The sequence below is a fragment of the Puntigrus tetrazona genome, chromosome 14 (assembly GCF_018831695.1).
Source record: "Puntigrus tetrazona isolate hp1 chromosome 14, ASM1883169v1, whole genome shotgun sequence".
Taxonomy (NCBI): domain Eukaryota; kingdom Metazoa; phylum Chordata; class Actinopteri; order Cypriniformes; family Cyprinidae; genus Puntigrus; species Puntigrus tetrazona.
The window spans coordinates 9508589-9533581 of record NC_056712.1 but is presented as its reverse complement, the minus strand read 5'-3'; the positions used below and the strand labels follow the sequence as shown (position 1 = coordinate 9533581).

The 24993-nt window shown below is 36.6% G+C and overlaps 1 protein-coding gene across 3 annotated transcripts in view; it reads left to right on the top strand.

Annotated features, from left to right (window-relative positions):
- The window catches only part of LOC122358085 (gamma-aminobutyric acid receptor subunit alpha-2-like), a 58811-nt gene extending 41171 nt beyond the window's left edge, over positions 1 to 17640 (top strand). For all 3 annotated transcript variants that reach the window (XM_043257858.1, XM_043257861.1, XM_043257860.1), the window contains exons 8-10: positions 3733 to 3885; positions 8818 to 9020; positions 14274 to 17640. In XM_043257858.1, the coding sequence (XP_043113793.1) occupies positions 3733 to 3885; positions 8818 to 9020; positions 14274 to 14579 (662 nt within the window). In that variant the 3' untranslated portion in view covers positions 14580 to 17640. The remainder of the gene's footprint in view (positions 1 to 3732; positions 3886 to 8817; positions 9021 to 14273) is intronic.
- Positions 17641 to 24993: the final 7353 nt, after the last annotated feature.

The following is a 24993-nucleotide window of genomic DNA, read 5'->3' as shown; positions in this document are numbered from 1 at the left end:
ATCAGCGTCACGGTTGTGGCGAGAGAGAGCGACACGAGCTCGCTAGCGGTAATTAGCGCTGTAGATCTGTCATCATTTGCAATGCTTTTGTGTTTATGTGTAAGATCAGACTTCTGGCTCTCAACTTAAAGTCTAGTCTACTTAGCAGCTTATTATTGCCCAAAAAACTATACTCACTGAAATTGTTAGTATAATAATTAGCATTTTTTCATGAAAAAATGCTAAATATTACCTTTTATGTACTATTTTTGTCTTGCAAATATCTAAACACTCTTATATCAAGATACATCTACTTGAGAAGAAAGTACACATTTTATTTCTAAAAAAAATTAAGTGTGTTTAGGCTTGAAACAAGAAAAAAATGATAAAGTTCTCTTACCCCACTGACAGATATTTATGTTAACTGACTTAATTTTGATACATTTTTTCAGAAAACAAAACTTTGTGTAAATGTTTCTTGATTTAGGATTTAAAAAGATATGAGTAAGATTTTTTTTCAGTATAATTAATTGCATACTGTTGAAAACATTGTGTTTAATAACAGTTTTCAACAGATGTTTTATTGCTGCGTCACTCACCTTTTTAAACAGACTCAGAGGGCCGTTTCTTTGTCTTCATTAAATGGAAAAAAAACCGAGTGTCATTCTCTTGTTATTACTGTGCTGGCTTTTAGGTCTTGAGGTCAGGGTGAGGTCAGGCTTCTTAATGAGAATCTTTCTGTCAAGCGTAGTGTTGCTGTAATATATTAGCTCCGTTCCAAACCATAAGGAGCTGTCTATCTAGACAACATTTTTAGGCATCATGCACACGCCCAACTTTTTTCTCTTTATATTCTCAAATATTCACTTTCATGGGTATTAAAGGTTCTTCATGGAGCCGTCAATGCCATTACAGGAACCGTTATATTTAAGTATTAATGGATTTACCGGATTTGTAGAGCATTTTATTTCAGCTTCTCGTGGGGGTTTGATTTCGATTATGAAGCTGTCTTAAAAAGCATCTGCTTATGTAAATAGTAGACAGCAGAGCGGCTCACTGGGGTTTGGAACGGAGCCCGTGTTTTTTCTGGAATCACGGCATCTCCTGTGACCTCCTGTGACCGATCGTCATCTTCACGCTTTAATTAACATCTTCACGGTGCACAGACTGCAGCTCGGACACACACTAACACAGTTTAGTTACAAAACCTAATGAGCTTCCTCAATATATACTGCCTTCAAAGGAAAAATCCCATTTATTATTATTTTTTTAATTGGTTTACATTTTACAATTTGTTTATTGGGTTTTTTTTTATTGTTTTTTACATTTTCAAATTCATGTAATATTTATTTTAATTTATTTAGTTATTTGTATTAAACCATTTTTATTTAGGTGTGATTTTTGCAATGCTTTTGTGTTTGCATGTGTAGGATCAGACTCATTTTACTGTATTATTATAAATTGTATTGTATTATTTATTTTAGCATTAATGTTAATATTTAGCCCTTTTACTAGTTTTTAATATTTATTTAGGTTCTTTTTATTTTTTTATTTTCTATTAGATTAATCAAATATAAAATTAAATTGTATCTATTAATAATTAGTTTTAGTTTGTTTTATTCAGTTTTATTTTTTTAGTTCTTGAACTTATTTCAGTCCATTTCAGTTTTGTTTTGTTTCATTATCTAATTTATTTTAGTATTAATTTTTATTTAGTTTTTACTATTATTTAGATTTATTTAGAGTTATTTTTATATTAGTTTATTAAATCTAATATTATAATATTGTGCTTTTTCATTTAAATTTTGTGATCTGTGAATTTTATGTTTGCATTTATGATTTTTTTTTTTCTGTTTTAAACGTCACTATTTAATTTAAAATTTAACTTTCAGCTTTGGTTCAGTTTTAGTTTTCTGCTTACCATTTGGACCAGTCTTCATGTCAAGAGTGAGCGTATGATGCTTTAAAATCCTGCCAAATCCTGCAGCAGTAGAGATATCTATTCTTTCCCCACAGTCTCTAAAATACTTATCTTTATCTTCGGCAGAGACACATTCTCATACACGTACAGGCCTGAACTCTCACCTTCTTTCCTGTGTCTCTCTCTACGCACATTTACATTTCATCATGCCGTTTCTCTAGTGGACTGCTGTTAATTAAATTAAATCAGACGTGGCTCAGCCTCATCTGTGCTTATTTTCCCCACCGTGGCTCCGTGCTGAGCTAACCGACGCTTGTGAAAAGAGGAAACAAACTCCGAGAGGGTGCTGTGAGCACTCGAACAAGAAAAGGAAGAGTGGGTTTTACAGGATTAGAGCTGGCTAAAATCCGTCTGTGCTTCTTCTGCAGAAAGGACGAGGAGATCCCCCCCTTTGCCAAGTGGCACCAGCGCGGCATCCTCCACCAAGATCCAAAGGCGTCAGATAGATTTCTCTCTTCTGTTGCCATGGGCAACCAATGTCTTCCTCCATCTTTCGTGTTATGCTTTCCCTCTCTCACTCTCTTTCTGTTTTGTGGGCCGCTTGCCGGTAGAGATTCTCCATTTCCAGGCGGCTTGCCACGATTCTGTGTCTCTTCGAGCGGTTGGGATAATGCTCTGTGATAATGAGGTTAAAAACCTCATGATGATGTCGAGGAGATTTTCTCTCTTTATGCCATTTTGCTCGGTAACAAACTGACCTGATCTTTTCATCCAGGGCTTCGTGAGATGAGGTGTAATTGTGGCATTCCTCAAAGAGCTCCCGGCTTATAATTACATTTATCTTTCCCTCCCCTGCTTTGTGACATCAGCTCTTTCAGAATATCCTCGGTCGCAATATGCGTTTCATAATCCTGCTCTTTGATGTTCTATTTACAGAGCGCCGCTTCTTCACCTGGTCCCATTTTTCGCGCTCTTTACTTATGATCTCCCATCAGGATCCTAAATTAGATTTTTGTCAGCACTTTCTGACGGCGGGTGAACTGGGAAATTTCGTCAGCCATAAATATTTCTTACAGATCATGAAACTGTGTTTTGCATTATTCCATTAATATTATATAATTTGTTGACCCGACAAAGGAATTATTTAGCTGTTGTGTATTTGCAATGTATCATGATTCATTGAGACTTTGATCCTCATTTTTTTTTGGTTTTTTTATTCTTTAACGCTCTTCATGTAGATCCAAAACGTAAACTAAAGCACTTAAATACCTTGAAAGGATTTCTATTCGATTTCTTTGAATTAACCTAAAATTTAAGTTTCCTAAATTTTACTTTCTGTTAGGTCATAGACTTTGTAGTTTGTCTCTTCATCAGAACAGATTTGGAGAAACTGAGCATTGCATTAATGGGTCCTCTACAGTAAATGGGTGCCGTCAGAATGAGAGTTTAATCAGTGAGAACAAATAATTCACACCACTCCATTACATTTATTAATGTCTTATAAAGTAAAACTGCTTGCTAAAAATCCATAAAATGTTTTTTATATATATTATATATCCTAAAAAAGTAACTTAAATGCTCTATCAATAATATTGCTTCCTTCATTGTAAAAGTCATGTGACATTCATTAACCTTTATAAGAAACTGCTTGTATGTATTGTATGTATTTGAATTGCTCATATTACTTGCACATTGTAGCATTAATATTCAGATTTAAACCATGTTTCGCGTTTTGATCCCAAAACTGAACTGCTAGTTGGCTTTATTTACTTAAAGCCAGTTTTTATTCTTAATTTGGACTGTTCCCCATGACCTCTCTTTTGTCCTCACAGGTGAATACACTGTTATGACGGCCCACTTCCACCTGAAGAGGAAGATCGGTTATTTTGTGATTCAGACATACCTGCCGTGCATCATGACCGTCATCCTGTCCCAGGTGTCCTTCTGGCTCAACCGAGAGTCTGTTCCAGCCCGGACTGTTTTTGGTGAGTTTAATTTTCTAAGTGAATCTCGAACTTAACCATTAATATAAATCTGGGGTTACGAAATATTTCACACTTTGGACGCTATTTCAAAGAAGTAAAATATGACACAATATTAGTATTGCAAAGACAAAGGTAATAACACAGTTGAGAGCAAAATTGATTTTGACAACTTAAAAAAAACTTTAGTGGTTTTGCTTTAGTTTTACAGGCTTTCATATATGCACTTTTTTGGTTCAAAGTCTATTTTTTATGTGTATCGTTGCTTAAAATTCAAACGTTAGGTGTTTTAATATTATAAATGGACTGTAATCGTTTTGAGTGTGTTTACCATGTTACATGTTGAAGTTTGAATATAATGGTTGATTACAATTAAAACATATTGTCACTGTTGCCAAACTGATTTTATGACTTCTGCAGGATTTTATGACGCACTGGTGGCCTCCAGCCGAACTGATGCAGAAAATCTGCATAAATTAATTTACTGTGACAGATTAATGGAGGACTAAGGTCACGCTGAGCTGAATAAAGAGGTGAAGGTTTGCTCGTAGATTAAAATGGACAATTCTAACAATAGATATATGTGCTGTATGTAGTGCATGTCTATATATAATAATAATTTATGTCACTGAAGAAATTAACTGAGAAATATTTATGGTACAGAAGAAAATCCAGTTACCTATTCATTACTAAGTTGTGTAGAAATGCATGGGGAAACTGTAATAAATTTGCTAACCAATAGATATTTACATATAGAGTAGGATAAACAGGCTAGTATTTCTCTAAAAAGACAATGAAAAATAGTCCTGAAATGACTTTTTGGTGGAAGAAAAACTGGAGCATGTTTTCCAATATAGCAGTACACCTGATTCTAGTTCACTAATAGAGTCTCTATGACCTAAATTGGCTATTTTAGGTATAAAAACATCCAAAATGTCGCCGTGCTCCAGGATCATGACTGAGAAACACTATTGTAGAAGAAGAGGTGACCTTCAAGCCATAAAATGCACAAGGAGCCCTGGGAGCCCCTGGCTCCAGGGCCCTCTGCCCTAGATTAGAGACTTTAGCGGGGAAGCCGGTCCTTTCTGAGCATTTCTGTGAGGATTTAAGGAGCTCAGGTACGGAACAATTTGGTTACTGTGGAGATTCCCTGAGCTCTGTGTTGCTAAGCAGGTAACGTTGAGAAGATGAGCCCTCCTGGCATAGGTTCAGATGTCTTTCTACCCCTACCGCCCGTCTCTCTCTTTTTGCCTGTGTCTTTATTCTCTGCCTGTCCCTGGAGTCCTCCGGCAGTTCTTCAGCTGTCCCAGTCACTCTTTCTGTCTCTTATCTTTCTCGCACTATCCAACTATTATATGAGCCTTTTAAACAACGTGCCATCAGGCAAAAAAAGAGTTAGTGCTCCCAAAAGAGATCTCGCCTTGTCCAATAATAACCCTGAAATGTCAGTGTATTAATTGTAGAGCATCAGATGAATTTGTAAAAAAGCTCTGACTTGTTGTGGATTGCTTATTAGAGTTTTATGAGGTGTTGAGTTATTAAAGTTGAAATAGAGAGAATATCATTAAAATGGAGCTCAGATAAGCATGAAGGCGGTCGAGAGCTACATAATTGAAAACCTGCTCCAGGCTAAATAGCTCTGGAGCGTTATCTAATGTATACTTTATTATGACGCTTGTATGTACACAGCTCGGCCATGTGTTTTTCAGTTTGTTGCATTAGTAAAGAATTAAAGGATTAGTCCAGCTGAAATTGAAAATTGCGTTGATTTTGCTCACCCGCGAACCAGTATGGGTTTCCTTTACAAAAGCAGTTATATAGCTGGAATGCCCAGAGTGCTTTTTATAATGAAGACTGGGGCTTTCGAGCTCTGAAAATAACAAAAAAATCACCATAAAATCGGTCCGTATGACTCATGCGGTACATTCTCTAGTCCTCTAATGTGATGCAATAGCTTCGTGAAAGGAGCACACCAAAATTACGAAGCCGTTTGCGGAAAATCTTGCCATCAGCGACAACTCGCAAATCTTCAAACACGTTCATTTCAAACACGATTTCTAAAAAAACACATTGCACCAGGTTTGACGACAGTGATGCCAAATGCCTCGGTTTTTCATGTCGTGATTGATCGCGTAGTGACAGGTTTAAATAAATGCTAAATAAAGCTACCATATAACTTTAGAAGGCATGAGTCATGTGGACTAATTGAGTAGTAATGTTTTTGTTCATTTTGGAGATTGACAGCACGTTTATACTCATTAACTTTTTTTGTTGAATGGAAATAAGCAGCCATTCTGCCTAACATCATCTTTTGTGCTTCACAAAAGAAAGAAAGTCATATGGGTTTGGAGAGACGCGTGTGAAATAATCAAAGAATAATGATAATTTTTTGTGCGTGAAAATGCGATCAAAGGCTTTAAATAATTGAAAGCATTTAAAAGAATAGTTTACCTAGAAGTTGATCACTGTCAAGCCATGCAAGATGTAAATTAATTTGTTTCTTCATCAGAACAGATTTGGAGTAATGTAGTAAGTTTTTTAGGGGTTCAGCTGGGTTTATTTGCAGCTCGGTCAGTAATGATACTTGATGGAAGCTGAAAAATAATTACACAGAATTCAGCCATTCTGCCGGCCACCGTGCCATTTCATAACCTAAATTTAGTGTGAAGGATTTTTCAGATGGTGTTTTGCTTTTTTGAAATGTGCCAACAGAGGCATTTGAAGCCGTTTCAGGCGGTTTGGAGTTTGTTCGTTTCATCTCCCTGAAGTGCTGAAGTGTGTTCCATTACATTTCTCTCCATGCCAAAACTGATACTTCTCCATCCTGCAGTCTAGAGTCTGACCGCGTCTCTTCGAATGAGATGATTAAAGATTTGAACTCTTCAGCAAGCAAATCACCTGCTACCCAGGCAATCAGGGTTCCTGCGCAGCCCTCACTGCTCCCAGTGTTTTAATAGACTCCATATTCAATAAATTACAGCATAATCTACCTGACTAACATTTATTTATTTATTTATTTATTATTTTACTAGAATTAATGACAGAAGTAATTTAATATTTAAAAAAATTCAGCAATTTTGTTGTCAAATTGCACTTATTATTTTTTATTTATTACAGTTATAATCACATAATTGTTGCACTTGAATCTAACAGACTCAATTAGAATAATTTATTTATTTCCCTAGATTTAATCATTAATGTTAATTAATGTCAAATGTGATTTAATATATTCGGAAATTCTGATTCATTCACAGCAGGTGTAAAAATTGTATTCATTTTTTAATTTAATTTTAATTTGTTACAGTTCATTTACAGTTATAATTTTTTTTTAAGCTAGCACATTTGATTAGGACTAATTTCTTTATGTGTGCTTTCTTACTGTAAAATTGTAATATTTAAAAATATTTTAATGTTTAATATAAAAACAATCAACCGATTAGTAGTTAGTGTGTAAATAGTGTGTGTATTTTTATTGTAAATTGAAATTCGAATGAAAAATCATAACATTAACATTATAATAATAACATTATAATCACATAAATGGTGCACTTTTTTGCCTAGTAACCATTTACTTCAGGCATATTTTGAGAAGTAAGGCTAGTGAGGTGGTTCACAAGGACTGATGGGTAAATTTCTCTCCACTTCCTGTGTAAATGTGTTCTCTATGATATTTGCAGATTGAGCTAATGCACTTCCTACGATTTGTAATTACATTTGAGATGGTCAGCTGAAATGCATCCGCTGTGTGAGATTATATTGATCTGTTTTGCCTTTCACTGCAGCATTTCTGACTGATGCATTGACTGCTTTGTCACTGGATGGATATCTGCATTATGGCTGAAGGTATCTGACAGTCAGGGGAAGGTGATCCATCCTACGCTCCCTATCTGCTCTTCTCTGGTTGGCAGCCCGTTTCAAACTGCTGTCATGCTCGTCCCACCTGGGATTGAATACTGAAGAGTTTGACGACGATGGAAATTAATTGGAGGCATTTGTTTACGTGCATGGTCGCGATCGGAGTCCCCAAGCTTGCCGTCTGTCAGGCCGATCTGTCATTGCAGACCTGGATCAGGCAGGAGTCAGGAACGCACAGGTTCCTCTCCAGAATCCCTTTACGATGCCACCGAGTCTCAGCTGAGAGCGTTCAGAGCGCTGCAAACCAAAAATGCCGGAAGATTCTCATTAAGGTTATTGTCTCCCCGGTCCCACGACTGAACAAGGCTGTCATCTACTTGTATTATTTCCCTCAAAAACAGAATTATTCAAGCCCTTCCTTGTAATTCGCAAGGCACTTTCTAAAAATACTTTCATTTCAGTAAACACAGCGGAGTTCTTAGAAAGGGACAGAAATGGAGAAGAATGAGAGCAATTCAAGCGTTTAGAGGCCAAAGGGTTGTCGTGTTTTTGGATGATTAGAAGCCTCAAGACTGGGGGAAAAAATGTGGTGCGCTGAAGATATAACAGCAGGGTCCCTACAGACTCAAGCTTAAGAGATGTTTAGTCTTTCAGAGTTATTGAAGGTGATGTCATTTTTGTGATGTTAAAACGCTTTCTCTTATGACACACAGGTTGTTTATAATGCTATCCGACTAATTTGAATTTGCCACTATGTAAAATCCGCACAACTTTTAAATAGTCTTATGAATTTGTAGGAATTAGCCACTTCGTAAAATATATACGAATTGCCATGAGATTGGGTTGGTTGATGTATAAAGGTCTGTTTAATTTAATTGGTTTGTCTTATTTATTGTTTCATTTATGCAATGTTTATCTGTATTTTGCAACCAATAGCAATTTTTTTAGTAGTTTTGACTAGTTTAAAAAGGTGTTTTATTTTGCATTTCACAACCAGTGGCAGATGTAGAATGTTTTTGGGAACTCTGCATTAGCTCATCATGGTAATTTTCTCTGTGTTGTTGTTTGTTTTCCTCTCAGGTGTGACTACTGTACTGACTATGACCACTTTGAGTATCAGCGCCCGCAACTCCTTGCCGAAAGTCGCCTATGCCACAGCCATGGACTGGTTCATCGCAGTGTGTTACGCCTTTGTCTTCTCCGCCCTGATTGAGTTCGCCACAGTCAACTACTTCACCAAGCGCGGCTGGGCTTGGGATGGCAAGAGCGTGGTTAATGACAAGGTAATTATCATTAATCATGTCCCAGCATGCTTTGTGTTGTTCGGGTGGGTGGAGTATGGAACCGACTGATAGACGTGGTGACAGTGCGGTAAATTTTTGAGTGATGTGACGTCTCGAAAAAAATAAAGTGACTGATGCGAATTTAAGAGCACTTCAGGTTAATGTGAATTTAGCAATTTAGCATTTTTTAGCAAGAAAAAGACCTTTAAATAAAAATTGGGTCTCATTATGGTTTGCCTTTTTAATACTGTAAATAGGGGTTGATTTGGGGGTGCTTTGGCACAATCTATCTTGTTAAAAGCTCTTTTTAAATAAAGGTGACTTGACTTGATTTCATATGCTGAACAACAGCTAAAAGATCTCACTTCATTGCGTATTTATCTGTAAAGTAATTTCTTCTCCAGCGGTTCACTGATATCCTGACTGTAAAGCCATGCTGATAGAATCATGCGCCGTCTATGATGCATGCGGCTTTACGTACTTCTGCTGCAGGTCAGGATGAGATAACCACAGATTAGTCCATTATGATCTTATCATGGAGCTCTGCAGACTTCACTCATATCCTGCTCATTTGAGCCAGGGGAAACTACACAGACTCAGATTACACTGATGGTTCATCTAAATCCAATTAGTACAGATTCATTAGTGATTATTCATGCAGAAACTCTGGACTGATTGATTACAGAAGAAAGTGTCATTTGTATGTTTTTTTAAGTGAAAATGTATGGGGTGTTTGCCTGTGGTTGCTCACATGTTCTAGGTTTTGTTGGAAGCATTCCTATATAGCTGCTAATGTGTTCTAGGTGTTGCTAAGGCATTGCTATGTGGTTTTTAACCTGTTCTGTGTTGCTAGGGAAGTGCTAATGAATTCTATGTGTTGCTATGGGTGTTCTAACGAGTTCTAGATTTTGCAAGGGCGTTGCTATGTGGTTTGTAACATGTTCTGTTTTGCTATGGAATTGCTAATGAATTCTATGTGTTGCTGTGGGTGTTCTAATGAGTTCTATGTGTTGTTAGGGCATTTCTATGTGGTTTCTAATGTGTTATATGTGTTGCTATGGGATAGCTAATGAATTCTAGGTGTTGCTATGGATGTTCCAGTTGTTTCTAGGGCATTTCTTTGTGGTATCTAACATGTTCTAGGTGCTAATGAGCTGCTAATTAGTTCAATGTGTTGCTATGAAGGATCTAGGTGTTGCAGTGTTACAGTGTGGTAGTTAACATGTTCTGTGTGTTGCTATGGGATTACTAATGATGTTTAGATGTTACTTTGAGGTTGTTAACATACTCTGTGTGTCGCTAATATGTTCTAGATGTTGCTAGGGTGTTCTAGCGTGCTTACTGCAGAGGTCAAAAATATATCTGATTTTGTAGATGTGGTTTACAGTGCAGTTATGGTGTGAAATGTCATGTTTGAAATTCATGTTCAAAATGCAAACTGTATGGGAAAAGTTATGCTCCAAAATTTAATACTCAAGCCTTAAAGAGTTTTTTAACTCATTTATAAACCAATAATGAGAGAAAGATGATCCAAGACCAGCACTGGACATTTATTAGCAGACAAGATTTATGACAGCACAGTCGGTTAAAATTAAGACTGCATTATATGCTATTTTCCAGTCAAATGATTTTAATGACTATTGAGATTTTAGTGCTCTGCAAAGAATTATTGTAATGCAGTGAGGTCAACCCTGAAATTTACCGTCACCCAGTCTTACTGACAGACTTCTTTTCCATCTGTCAGAATCCACAGAATCAAATCTGAAATCCTATTCTCGTTATCTGGGATTGATTAATATAGGTTTCATAGGGTCTCTTCCTTCCCCTAGCCAGACTCCGTAGCACAAGATCATTGCTTATTCATGAGACTTCAAATCTCCACAAATCACATTCTTCCCACTAAAGGTCAGTCAGCCAATCAGAAATGACAGCCTGTAGAATTGGCATGTTTATGCAGATTTTTGCACTGTCTTGTTCTGTCACAGTCACAGAGAGTAGATGTTCATTTCTGGGTTTCTAATAGATTTGGTGCCACTACAGTGAACATTTGCTAAACTTTTAAGATAAAGTCATGTTTTTATGCAAAAATGTTTAATTAGAAGAAAATCAAGCCCTTTACTCTTTGCAATGCAAACAGATCTTGTTCTCATTACTGTAATCCCATTCATATATGTGTGTATTTACTTATTTTTATATATATATATATATATATATATATATATATATATATATATATATATATATATATATATATATATATATATCAAACAAAATCTTTTGCTTTTAATTTCTGGCTTATTTTATTAAACAGAAAACTGACTTCACATGTACACATAGTGTCTGACTTGATTGCTCAGGATCTGCCACATAAATTTTCTAAAACAGCATATAAATAAATTATTTAAGCATGAAATAGGCTCTGTGGGATTTTAAAGTGTCATTTCATTTGTTTCACCGAAGGCTGTTTGACAATATGCTCACGTTGTCAGTGTTCATTTTAACATGCACAGCTACACACACAAGACATGGTTTTCGATGCTATCAAACTTTGTATTGCCCTCTAATCTGAATCTCAGCCCAACCAGAACCTTTAAGAGATCTTCAGTGATTTTATTCAAGGTATCCAAGCAGCAACTGTCAGACTCATTTCCAGTGATCACACATTGTTTAAGTGCAGAATTTCAGTGGTGTTTGAGCTGACAGTGTATTAAGGGCCCCTCTCTTAGTAACCATCCTGCGTTTAGACTGATGCATTACTAGTTCCTGTCAGTCTCTTTAATTACCACAGCGTTGCTTCCAGCAGCGCATTCATCAGCGCATCAGGGAGAGGTGCTGCTCTTGGGATGAGGGGGAAGGTGGAGGTGGAGGTCTGTCTGTGGCGTTTTGAAGCACCGGGAATGAGAGCAGGGCCTGCAGGCATGTGCCGATAACCCAGCTGGAGAAACATACTGAACACTCAGTGCATTTGCCATCAAAACACCTGCGAGAGTCAGTTCTGCTTTACTGCTGCATCATCTTGTATCACTCGGGGCAGGACCTCTTCCTTTTAAAGTCAACATGAAATGGCATTTACAAACCACTTTAATTTCACGAACAGGATGTTTGTGGAGGGGGGAACTTATTTCTGTCATGACAATTCTTTGGGTGTTTAGCCTGAAATTCTTTGAGAGTTTAGCATGGTGATATACATGGAAATTATAGTGTGTTTGCTCTTGGAAGAATAGATCTGCTACACTGCTGGCTGCACATTTAACATACCTGGTCTCATGGCATAAACGTGCACTGGGGAAATTTTTTGCAAGCCACAAAATATGTACCAACAAATACACATCACTGCAGTTTTCAAAAGAAGTGAACACTAGAGGCAGTAAAATTATTTTTCAATTAATAAAGCATAATTTTAACACAGTTACTTGAAGAATATCATGTTATGAGTGTTATGACTAATGTTATGAAAAAATTAATATGCTGGGAAAAACAATGCTTTTGAGCATTATCTTTACACAGATATGAAGCTGGATATATGTGTGTAACTACTGTTCAACAAAACCTCTGTGTAAAGGGAAGTTGAAATGGTACGGATGCATCAACAATTGCATTTTTATATCAGTTTTGTGTTTGTTAACACTATCGTGTAGGTTTAGGGTTGGATTTGGTGTAGGGCATATTTCCAACATGACAGAGCATTAACTTTTAGTGACAGTCTATATCAACATAATAAAAATGTGCCATGGTTCACCTATTGAACCTGTGTTTTAGCGCCACTCAGTGGACATTTATCTTTGAATCTGTGGGGAAAACATGCATTCAGGTAGGTAAAAACAGTTGTTGCACAAAAAGTGCACAGAGGAGGTACATATTTTTATGTGACCAGGATGCATTTAACATATGTGGAATAACCTCCCGTATACAACACATTAAATTCTCCAAAATAGATCTATACAGTTGGAGCTTGGGAAGATGGAGGGTTTTTGAAACACACTACAACTGCTGCAGCATGCATTAGCCGAGTAGTTGAATACTGAGCAGCAAGCTCATTGGCTGCTGATAAAATAAATAAACCAATCAGACACGACATGTGAATAATGAATCGTAATGTTAGACTGAATAAGAATCTATATGAAAATTGTAAAATAAAAAAGTAGATATATACAAAGAAAATAGTAAAAACGCATACACACACATTTAGTTTTAGCTTTTTACTATATTTTTGCTGTGTAATATATAATTTTAACATATTAGTCTATATAACCAGGCTTATCTGTGTGAATTGCATATGTCTCTTTTTATGTGTGTGTGTGTGTGTGAGCATGTGCACGTTAATGGAGAGAAAAAGTTGTTATTAATGATTGTTTGTTGTGCGTGGGATCTTGTTATATCTCTGCGTGTGAGTGTTGCCGGCACAGCTGAATTTTTCTGCTGCTGTTATGACAAGAACTTATTGAATCATGAATCTTCCTCCCGTTCTTCATCATGAGTCTGCTCATCCTCGACATCTCCAGTTGTCCAATCAACTCCTCATCATAATACCGCTCATGTTTTACAACTTGTGTGGTTTTCTCTGGCAAGTGGATGATGTATAGCACACATGGGCCGCATCCCCACAGTGTTTGGGATTGACATCCATATTTGAGGCTGGAATAGTCTTGTTCAGATCGAAATCTGTCAGCGTGGATGGCAGCCAAACTTATTCTTTTAATCACTTAAACTGTACAGGCTATTAGAGAATGTTAACCAAGAGCATACAGTACATAGATATTAATCATTATTTTAGCAAACTTGCTTTTAATGTAGTTTTATTCTGGTGTGTAACACCCAATTTTTATTTATTTATTATTTATTCTGCACAGATTTGTGATTACAGATGTAAAATTTTAAAAATTGTAAAACCCACTCTGTGACGTAGAAAACAGTGTTTAAACAAGCTGTTTAAAGGAGTTGTGGACAAGTCATAACATGTTTATTTGATTTTAAGACTTTAGCCTTTGCAACTTTAGGGATCTTATCAATGCACCAACAATCCAAAGATAAAGGAAAACTTTAAATCGCACCATATGACTCTTAAATTAAACAATTAAGCAAAAACAAGTTTTTATTGCAGCTGTTAACTTCACAACTTCCTTATAAAGTGTTAATAAAATATGGTTCTCACTCACTTTCGCAACTAAACCATCAACAGAATCGCATTAAGCACCTCAAACAGGACTGAAAAGTGAATTTCTTTTTAAAATGTGACTCTCACTTTCCCTACAGAAAAAGGAAAAAGCTTCAGTCATCAAGAAGAACAACGCCTATGCCGTCGCCGTGGCGAACTACGCCCCCAACATCACCAAGGACACCGTCCTGCCCACCATTGCCAAGGGAAGCGTAGCCGAACAGGGAAAGGCCAAAGCCGATGGGAAACCGGCCGAGGCGAAGAAAACCTTCAACAGCGTGAGTAAAATTGACCGCATGTCCCGCATCATGTTCCCGGTTCTCTTCGGGACATTCAACCTGGTTTACTGGGCGACGTATTTGAACAGAGAACCCGTGATCAAAGACATGATGCCCTCTTATTAGACGGTATCCAGGGTTGCAACGGGTTCCACTAAGCAGGACTAAAGACTAGGCCAAAACCACCCAGGGACTGAATATAATCACGCTCCGATGCTCTATCCCATCTGCTCCACACAGACGTGTCGTGGATTGTTGCAAGATGCCTTTCTATCTCTCTCTCTATCTCTCGTCGCTCTTTTCTACAGCTTTTTCAGCAGTGCTTTTGAAATGACATTTGCCTTTGTAAATATGTACGTAGTGAAAATGAAAATGACGTGTTATGTTTGTGTTTCGCTCTGTGAGAATCTGACTTTGGACCTCTATCTGTGATATAGACTAGCAAATTATAGTGATTTATTTATTTATTTATTTATTTATTTATTTATTTGATGTAAAAGTTCAATCTTTTTGTGATGGTGCTTGTTTTTGAGTAGCCTATAAATATATTTTCTTTATAAGACCAAGCTCTTTTGTGCAGATGGTCTGATATTTTGTGCTGGGCCCATACACAAAAAAAAACAAAAACATATGAGATCAACCGTTTACACACTTTGCTGTATCTTTACCGTCTGTGATTTTTTTTTATTTTGTTCTATTGAACCAGGAATGTTCCTTTTAGCAGCATTTTGGAAGATTTGTTTACTGTCAGATTTTGACTACATCCCTTTATAAAGGTCTCTAATGCAGCAGCATGCATCAGGGTTGTATGGAAAGCTCATTCAACCTGAACTTTGAAGTGAAGAAGAAACCACTATTGCATGCCATATTATTTCCATCATGTCCTATTTTTGAGTGAAATTACTCAACAACAGCAACAAAACGCAAGCTGAGGTTTGAGCTAACCCATTGGGAATTTACAGTATTCAGTTTTACTTAAAAACAAGACTATCTGATGTCAGCCACCAAGGCTAGAGCTGAAAGCAAATTTTGATCAAAGTCAATGATGAAAGATTAGGAATACATATTATTTAGGCTTAAAAGAAACGGCTAACCCAAATATTAAAAATGATTTGATTATTATTTATGGATATCAATTTATGGATTATTACTGTGACGTTTTAATCAGCTGTTTGGACTCTCATTCCATGATGGTACCCATTCACTGCAGAGTGAACTTAAAAACTATTTTCTAGGCATAGTTTTTCTTTATTATTTTTAAATTGCATTTTAATGACCCCGCTATAAAAACAGCAAGTTGAGCTTTCCTCACATCCTTTCATCAAAGATGAAGTGCATCATTTTTGATGTTCAAATACTTCCTCCTTGTCCAGGTTTAATGTGAAAACCCCATTATAAGACATCTGGATGTTGCCTTCTTAAAGAGTGAAAACACTGTGGCATTGTGGCACTTTAAGAACTTTAAGCAGCCGGATATGGGCGGGGCTATTTGTTTTCCAACCAATGGCAGACAGGGAGTGTTTGGAAACAATCTGTTTGGTGCCGCTAATGATGCAGAAATGACACACTTCATCTTTCATGCTGGAGCTAAGGAAATTAGTGAACATGTTAAAAAATTATAATCATGGAGATTTCATGTTCAGTAGTTTTCTTCTTTTGCCACTGTGCTTTCCTGTAATTGAACTCTTACAGACAATTATTTTTTTGGACCAAAAGACCGAAGTGCTTCAACTACTGCATGTTTACTACAATCGTTTACCCTCTAAAACAAAGCTAAATATTCCTAAAATTCAGTGTGTTGCAAAATATGATGCATCATATAAATGTAACTGACTGAATTCTGCAAATTTCAATTGCCTGTCACAGAGTAGACAACTTTTTTTTTTGTATATATGTAAGGAATATTTGTTCATGTAGGTGTTGTTATACACTTGTGTGTGATTTACCATGAGCCTGTTTTATGTTGTCTGTTTGTACAGTTTTATACACAGAAAAAAACTGCATTGCAGAGATTTCAGGCAGGCTTTTAAGTTATTCATTTTAAGGGAAAGATGTATGATGTTCATTTTAAGCATGCTGCAGCCTTTATGGCTCTATAGAAAATGATCAAAGTGTTTCGGAATGGTATACATTGTTGTTACACTTATTTATTACTATTTATTATTGTTAATTTGTTCATCATTATAAAAAAATATTTTCTAATGTTTAGAGTTCATATCAAAGCGTCAATATGTTTTTCAATATTTTTAGCTAAAATTGATTTAACAGTATATTTATTGAAATGTATACGTGTTCATTTATTCTCTTTATTTCTCGACGCTAACATATTGAATCTTTTTTTTCTGTGTGATTATCATATGGTTTTGAAGCTCTGCTTTAAATTTCACATTGCTTTGATTGTATTAAATGATGGTTGCATCTTTGTTATGCAGAAACTGTTTGAGCAATAAAAAAAAAAAAGACGTGGTGACATGTAAACTTCCTGGCATGGAAAAGAGCTTTCCACACACAGAATGTATAGTTCTCTGTCATTGTCCTTCTGAAAGACGATGCAAATACATCTGAATGAAACATTCATGTGCCGGCGGTTCATGTTCTCAGATGGGATGTTGTGAACAGAATGTCTGAATATAATAGGTGATTTTTCTTCATAGGTGTTACAACTTATAAGCTTTTAATGACGGCATTATTATTTAAAAATGTGATCTCTTTTACATGGTGCTCTAAATGCGTATGCTGTTATTATGTTGGTATTTTTGTGTGCTTTTGGAAGGTTTACAGACATGATTGCTATGAAACTACACGAGGACCTTTCAGAAAGTCTTCTTTTCACGCACTTCAGAAAAAAATACCAGCATACGGATTTGGAACAACATGAGGGTGAGTAAGTGACTGTATATTCACTCTGGGTGAACTATTCTTTTAATGGAAAATGTGAGTTGTATCCTTTTATGAAATGAATCACCAAGACCAGCTAAGTTCTCACTAATGTCTGTTATCATTCTGTATAATGAATATGTTGTTTCCTATAATGTAAATGTGAATTTAGGCACACAACCAACAACTGAACCGCTTAAGTCCTTTAAGTGCTGGGACTCGATTTCTAAATATTGGTACTTTCTCTTTCAAACATCATTCTACTTACTCTTTCAGCAGCTTCTTGCTAAATAAAGAACTAGAACAAATATATTAACGTCTGATTCTTTTGTTTATATCTCTTCCAGGTGTTTTTCCAGTATCCAGGATGGTCAAATGCATGCTTAAACACATTGTTTTGCTGTAATTTGCCACTGTAACACTTTATTTTAGGATCTCTTAAGTGTGCATATTAATAGAATATTAGCCATTTATTAGTACAAATGAAGCACACATTAATGCCTTATTCTACAAGACCTTATTCTGCATCCCTAAATTTAACAATCGTACCTGAAGTACCTTAAAAATTATTAATAAGCAGCAATATTGGAATTTATTGAGGGAAAAGTTAATAGTGAATAAGTCTTCCTCATTCTAAAGTGTTACTGTTTTTTCCCCTTTTTGTTTATTGCTAGTATCGCTATCCTTTTATCCAAGCAACTTAGGAACCGGAAAGGAATAGTTCACTCATAAATAAAAATCTTCTGAACATTTACTCAAGCTCAGGCCATCCAACATGTAGATGAGTTTATTCCTTTGAGTTTACATAACTTGCTCACCAATTGATCCTCTGCAGTGAATGGGTGCCATCAGAATGAAAAACACCATAATATTCCACAAGTAACCTACACGACTCCAGTCCATTAATTAATGTTTCATGAAGTTTAAAGCTGCATGTTTCTGGGAAGCAAATCTATTATTAATGCATATTAATGCATTTGAGACTTCTGGTCAGAATTCTAGGTGATGATCCATAATAAAATATGCTCTGATGAAGAAACTCATTTATATCTTGTATGGCCTGAAGGTGACTAAATTTTAGCAGATTTTCATTTTTTTGCAAGAAAAGATCAGGACACGGGTCATGGAATTATATCATCAGATAGGGATTTCCCTCCAAGACTTTTCAGCTGGGTCAGGGGAACAAAATACTATGAGCGTGACACGCAATACTTCAGCTAAGTCCCCATTCAGATTGATTTTAGCGGAGGAGGCTTCTCTCTGCACTGCAGCTTAACTCTCATCCACTCCGAGGATCTGAGGTCCACTGTCAAATCCATGAGACAATTCCATTAGCAAGACACTGAGGGCAGGAAGTTAATGACCAACGATTTCTGGTGCCTCAATTAGGTCAGGAATGGTTTGAGTCTCAGTTTATTTATTTATTTAGTACCTTTGTCTTGACCTCAGTTAATAAAGTGCGCAGCCTCTGTCTAGAGCACAGCATAAAAAAATATGAAATCTGTCAAAAGAAGGTTGTCCAGGTCATATTAAAATAGTAAAAGTAATGATTTACATATATTTACAATCATGATGATGTTTTTTTTTTTGCTTTGCAATACAACTTTTGAATTATTTGTGAGTAAAATGATCATTACCATAAATGCAAATATATATATATATAAATTCTTATTTATGGACTCTGTTTGTTCAATTATTTCACTTTAACATTTTAAAGTGCTCATCAGATGAAAGAAAAAATACTTTACAAGTTGTTTGAACATAAATGTTTTTGGAAGTGTATGTGCATATCTAATCTATGATCTATAATCCCCCCAGTGGTTTCTTGGTACTTTTTTATCCCTGTTTTAATGTCATTTTAAGGCTCCTAATATTGTTTTGGGAGCTTTATATCTATGCAAGGTGAAAAACGCTTTAGTTTTTTCAAAATATGCATTTAATATGCATTAAAATATGTATTTAGGCTTTATAAAAGTCAATTCTTTATTTTGGGAAACAATAACTTTATCATGCACTTTTGGATTTACAACTTTGCAGACCGTTTACATTCACATGCAGCTACATTACACACTGCATTAAAGGTAATACTGGAAAGAGTATAATATATGGGCACTTTAAAATGCCCTTTCCAGTGGTGTAAAGAGTACCTGAAAACCGTACTTGAATAAAAGTACAGATACCTTACAGTGAAAATTACTCCACTACAAGTTACAAACCACCAATTCAAAAACACCTTTATTATTAGAGTATCTGATTTTAACAGTACTTAAAATTCTTTTACTTATACTAAATATAAGCTCAAAGATGCACTAGTCAAGGAGACATGCTAGTAAAAAACTGTAATGTTGTGCCTGGGGAAGCTGGGGAAAACAGGCAGAGGCAAGGATCTATGTGAAGATATTTCATGAAAATGTAGAACAAGCAATAAGCCAGAAACCACAGGGAACAAAGAACAGATTGATAGATTAAAAGACTACCGTTACATTCAACATTTCACAAAGAACTAAAGAAACACTAGGGCTGTATATATACATGAGGATACAAGCTGAACAAGATCAGATACAAACTGGCTACAAACACTACAGGAGACAGGAAGTCCAATACAAGGCACAGAATACACATCAAAAACAAGGAAGAGCTGATTTGTATATTGTTTTTTGTGTGTGTGTGTGTGTGTGTGTGTGTGGGTGGGTGGGTGTGGGTGTCAAAGTCTGGTTTGGGCCTCATTGCCAGCTGAAGTCATGTCCTCATCTCACATTCACGGAAAGTAACCTTGTTGACAAGTTTGGGTAATGATAAAATGTGCAAGATACAGTACTTTCACTGCCCTGTAGTTGGTGATATGACATCTTTTGTAGCATAAATAAACTGTTGCAGAAACATGAGGTGCCATGCAAAATATAATGTATTTTGAATGTAGTGAGTAAAGTGTAATGCCTTTGATACTCAATTAAACTACAAAGTATCCGAAAAGATTTTCAAATAGAGTAATTAGTTACATTTACTTAAAGGAACAGTTCACCAAAAATGAAAATTCTGTCATCATTTACTCACCCTCAGGTAGTTCCAAATCTGTATAAAGTACTTTGTTCTACCGAACACAAAGGAATATATTTTAAAGACAGTTTCTAACCAGGCTGTTTTGGGTCATCTATAAAAAAATTTCATGCAAAAGTTATTTCATTGTTTCCTTTTGATTTGGGCTGAAATATGCCTGAGACATTTGTTTCGTTTTGTCAGATTCACCTTTTGCTCACCCCTTTTATGGGATTTTAAAACTAGTATTTTCAAAGCCCAACCTGTTGTATTGGTTGTCAAACCAGATTGCAGAACAAGGCATCCTGGGTTTTTCATACATGACCTGGCATCACACATGAAATTGAGGGCAGGGGAATCCAGATGAGGTCTCATTTCTGACAGGCCGCTATTTTCCAGACGGTTCATTCTGACTGATTAAAGAATAACCCTTAAATGGAGTTCTAAAAATGGCCGAAGAGAAAGAGGAAGAGGTCGTTATCCTTCATCAGTCAGCAGAGGAAGGGCCCAATGACAGTGAATGACAGCCCCTGTCTAACAACACCAAGGATTAGTGCACTTTATTATGGTACTTTAATTTACAGGTTATTTAAGTCTAAACAAAATCATTTTCGCATAGTTCATCGGTACGCCTACACTGTAAACTGGAATGTTAAAGGCCAAATGTACACTGTTGCTAAATCTGTCAATGGATGTTTAAAACTACAGAGTTATAATATGACTCCCCGTCTACAAAAATTCCATAAACAGAATCTTAATTTTCCCGTTTTTCTTGCCAAAGTCAGCTAATGCTAAACTAGTGTTTGAACTTGTTGACTGAGACTCTGTTAGAAGCCTGTGAGGATCACATTATAAGAATCAAATCTTACTAGCAAATGTGCTGCTGGCATTGAGGAATTCAAGATCTTCTGTCCTTCTTTAGGAGGAGTGTGATTGTCATGTATTTCACAAGGTCGTAAAGGTCAAAAAAAGCAATTATGTAACTGTGCTTGTGGAGATTTTCTTCACCCTTGAGAAGGAACAGAAGCTGCCTCTGTTATTGCAGTGTGGCTTTGGTTCACTCACACTAGAGACTTCATATGATTCTCACTTGCGACATTTTTTAAATGTCACCATGAGGAGGGAGTTAAAGATGAGATTTGAGACTCTCAAGAGCCAGGTCACATTCCAAATTTAACAACTTAAAGCTTGTAAATAATCATTTGTCAAGTGAAGTCAAGTCAAGCACTAAGTCATTTTTCAAACATAAGATTTACTTAATCAAAAACACAGTAAAAGAGTTTTTTATAACATCACTGGACTGGAACAACTATTCAAACTCCAACTAAACAAACATTTAACACATAATATCCGTAATTCGTCAAATACAGCTATATTTTGATAATCAAGGGGAGAAGTTTGAATCGGATGAAAATAAGTGTGCCTTTCCCATGATCATCGACTGGGCTGCAGCTGTGAGGGACTAAGATATTCAGTGGATTATTTCCTCCAACAGCTTCATGACGTGTTTGAATGTCCTGCTGGGGGTCAAGATATTTCAACACAAATCATCGACATCACTCAAGGTAACCGCACAGCTGCCGAATATGCTATTGAGTTCAGAACGCTTGATGCACAGAGTGGCTGAAACAATGTAGCATTAAAAGCCATGTTTTACTGCAATCTTAACACCGAACTCCGGAATGAACTCGCTTGTAAGGGAGAGGGAGCATCAAGATCAACAATCTAATGAGGAAAGCATCTAAACGTAAGAGCAGCAAAGGAAATCAAAGTAATTCCAGAGTTCCAGTCATCGAAAACCACACTCACGAAGAACCCATGCAGATTACTTCCTCTCGAACCCCCTGATGAGGAAAGAGAGAGGTGCAGTCAATAACGTTTGTGTTATTACTGTGGAGAAACAGGTAATCTCAGTCTAGGATGCTTGCACAAGCCACAGCAAAACTCCCTGGGTAAATATTAAAAATTTCTGAATTCTCAATAAAAAAACATTCACTATCCCTATTACTCTAAGAACTGATGCCCTGTATCTTAATTTGACAGCGATAATAGATTTAGGGGACCCTGAATTTGATTAACAATCTCATCAAGTACCAAATCCCCACGCGACCCTGCATTCCACCCACCAAGATCAAGGCCATTGATGACAGCCTCATTGGCAATGGAATTACACCAAACCCTCATTCTTCAAATTGGAGAACTTCATCAAGAATCCTTTAACTTGTATGTCATTGAATCTCCTAAAAATTGTCCTGGGACATCGCTGGTTGTCAGCCCACAACGAATATTTGCTGGCATGACGGTCAGCTAACTCAGTGGTCAACATTAAATTACTGCTTCCAAACTAAACCCCAACCATGTCTAACAACCAGCACTGAAAGCCCAAAAGTCAAAGAGTCATTAATTTCCCCCAGCTACCACCATGTCTCGCCCCTCAACTTCCACTGCAGTGGCAGGATTCTTCTTCCTGGAAGAAGAACTTGCATTTACAACAGGGGCCTTAACAATATAACTGTTAAGTTTCCGTACCTCCTTCCCTTAGTTCCAATCACATTAGAACAACTACGAAAAGCTACCATTTACACCAAACTTGACCTTTTGATACAGTTGCTGGTCACATAATTAGAATATCATCAAAAAACTAATTCTATTCAAAAAGTTAAACTTGTTTATTATATTCATTCATTACACACAGACTGATATATTTCAAATTTCTGTATGTCACATCTTTGGACTTTGTTATTGTTTTTGTCGTGTGCCATGTGTTCCGTTTAACCCACTTTAGTTAATTGTCTTTATTGTCTTCAGCCATGTGTGGTTAATTTAGTGATTTACCTGGTGTATTTAAGTTCTGTGGTTTCAGTTCTGTTGGTCCGATCTCGTCTTTATGTGCATGTGATTTTGTCCTATCTGCCTGTGTGCCTGTCTGTATTTATATTGTTTATTTCATCTCTGAGTAGATTAAAACATTTTATTTACCCTTATGCTCGTTGTGCGCTCTCCTGCTAACCACACCCCTGACACTGTATCTCAGAAAAATGTAATATTGCGAAAAAAGGTTTAATACTGAAGACACCTGGTGCCACACTCTAATGAACTAATTAACTCAAAACACCTGCAAAGGCCTTTAAATGGTCTCTCAGTCTAGTTCTGTAGGCTACACAATCATGGGGAAGACTGCTGACTTGACAATTGTCGAAAAGACAACCACTGGCACCTTGCACAAGGAGGGCAAGACACTAAAGCTCATTGCAAAAGAGGCTGGCTGTTCACAGAGCTCTATGTCCAAGCACATTAATAGATAGGCGAAGGGAAGGAAAAAGTGTACAAGCAATAGGGATAACCCATGGAAACAAAACCCATTCAAAAATGTGAAGGAGATTCACAAAGAGTGGACTGCAGCTAGAGTCATTGTTTCAAGAACCACTACGCACAGATGTATGTAAGATATGGGTTTCAGCTGTTGCATACCTTGTGTCAAGCCACTCTTGAACAACAGACAGCATCAGAAGCATCTGTTGACAAAAGACAAAAAGGACTGGACTGCTGTTGAGTGGTCCAAAGTTAGGTTCTCTGACGAAAGTAAATTTTACCTTTACTTTGGAAATCAGGGTCTCAGAGTCTGGAGGAAGAAAGTTTCCAGAGTCAATGATGGTTTGGGTTGCCATATCATCTGCTGGTGTTGGTCCGCTTTGTTTTCTGAGGTCAACACAGCCATATGGAGATGCAGATTTTATTTTCCAACAGGACTTGGCACCTGCACACAGTTCCAAAGCTACTAGTACCTGTTCTTAATTGACCTTAACCCCATAAAAAAATTATGGGGTATTGTGAAGAGGAAGATGCGATATGCCAGACTCAACAATGCAGAAGAGCTGAAGGCCACTATCAGAGCAACCTGGGCTCTCATAAAAGTGCTGTATATTCTCATACTTTCCATGTTCACACTTTTCAGTTGGCCAAGATTTCTAAAAACCCTTTCTTTCTAAGATACTGAATTTGGGATTTTCAATAGTTGTCAGATCTAATCCTCAAAATTAAAAGTAAAAAATCATTTCATATCAATCAGTGTGTAGTGAATGAATATAATATACAAGTTTTAATTTTTTAATTGATTTATGATTAACCACGGAACGTAATTATGATGTGGGAAATAAAAAAATTCTATTGATGAAAGCAACCATTGAGGAATGGTGTCATTGGCTAGAAGAAGCCATGTGTCCTTTCCAAGTTATCACATATCATAAGAATTTAGAGTACATTAAAAGTGCCAAACATCTGAATCCACATCAAGCTCGATGGGCACTATTCTTCACCCGGTTTCAGTTCACGGTAATTTTTCACAGTAAAAACTGTAAAGCTGATGCCCTCTCCAGACGATATGACCTCACCGTGGAACACGGCACTCCTGATCCCCCATTCGTTTATCCTGGCCCCAGTATCCTGAAACATAATAGAAGAAGTTCTGCAAGAACAACGTGATCCGCAAACTGCTCACTGTCCCCCTGGTAAACAATACATTCCTCAAAGCCTTTTTAACAAGTCATGCAGTGGGTCTGCACTTCCATCAGTGCAGGTCATCCTGGCATTTCTCAACCCATCTTATCCAAACCCAAACCCTTTTGGT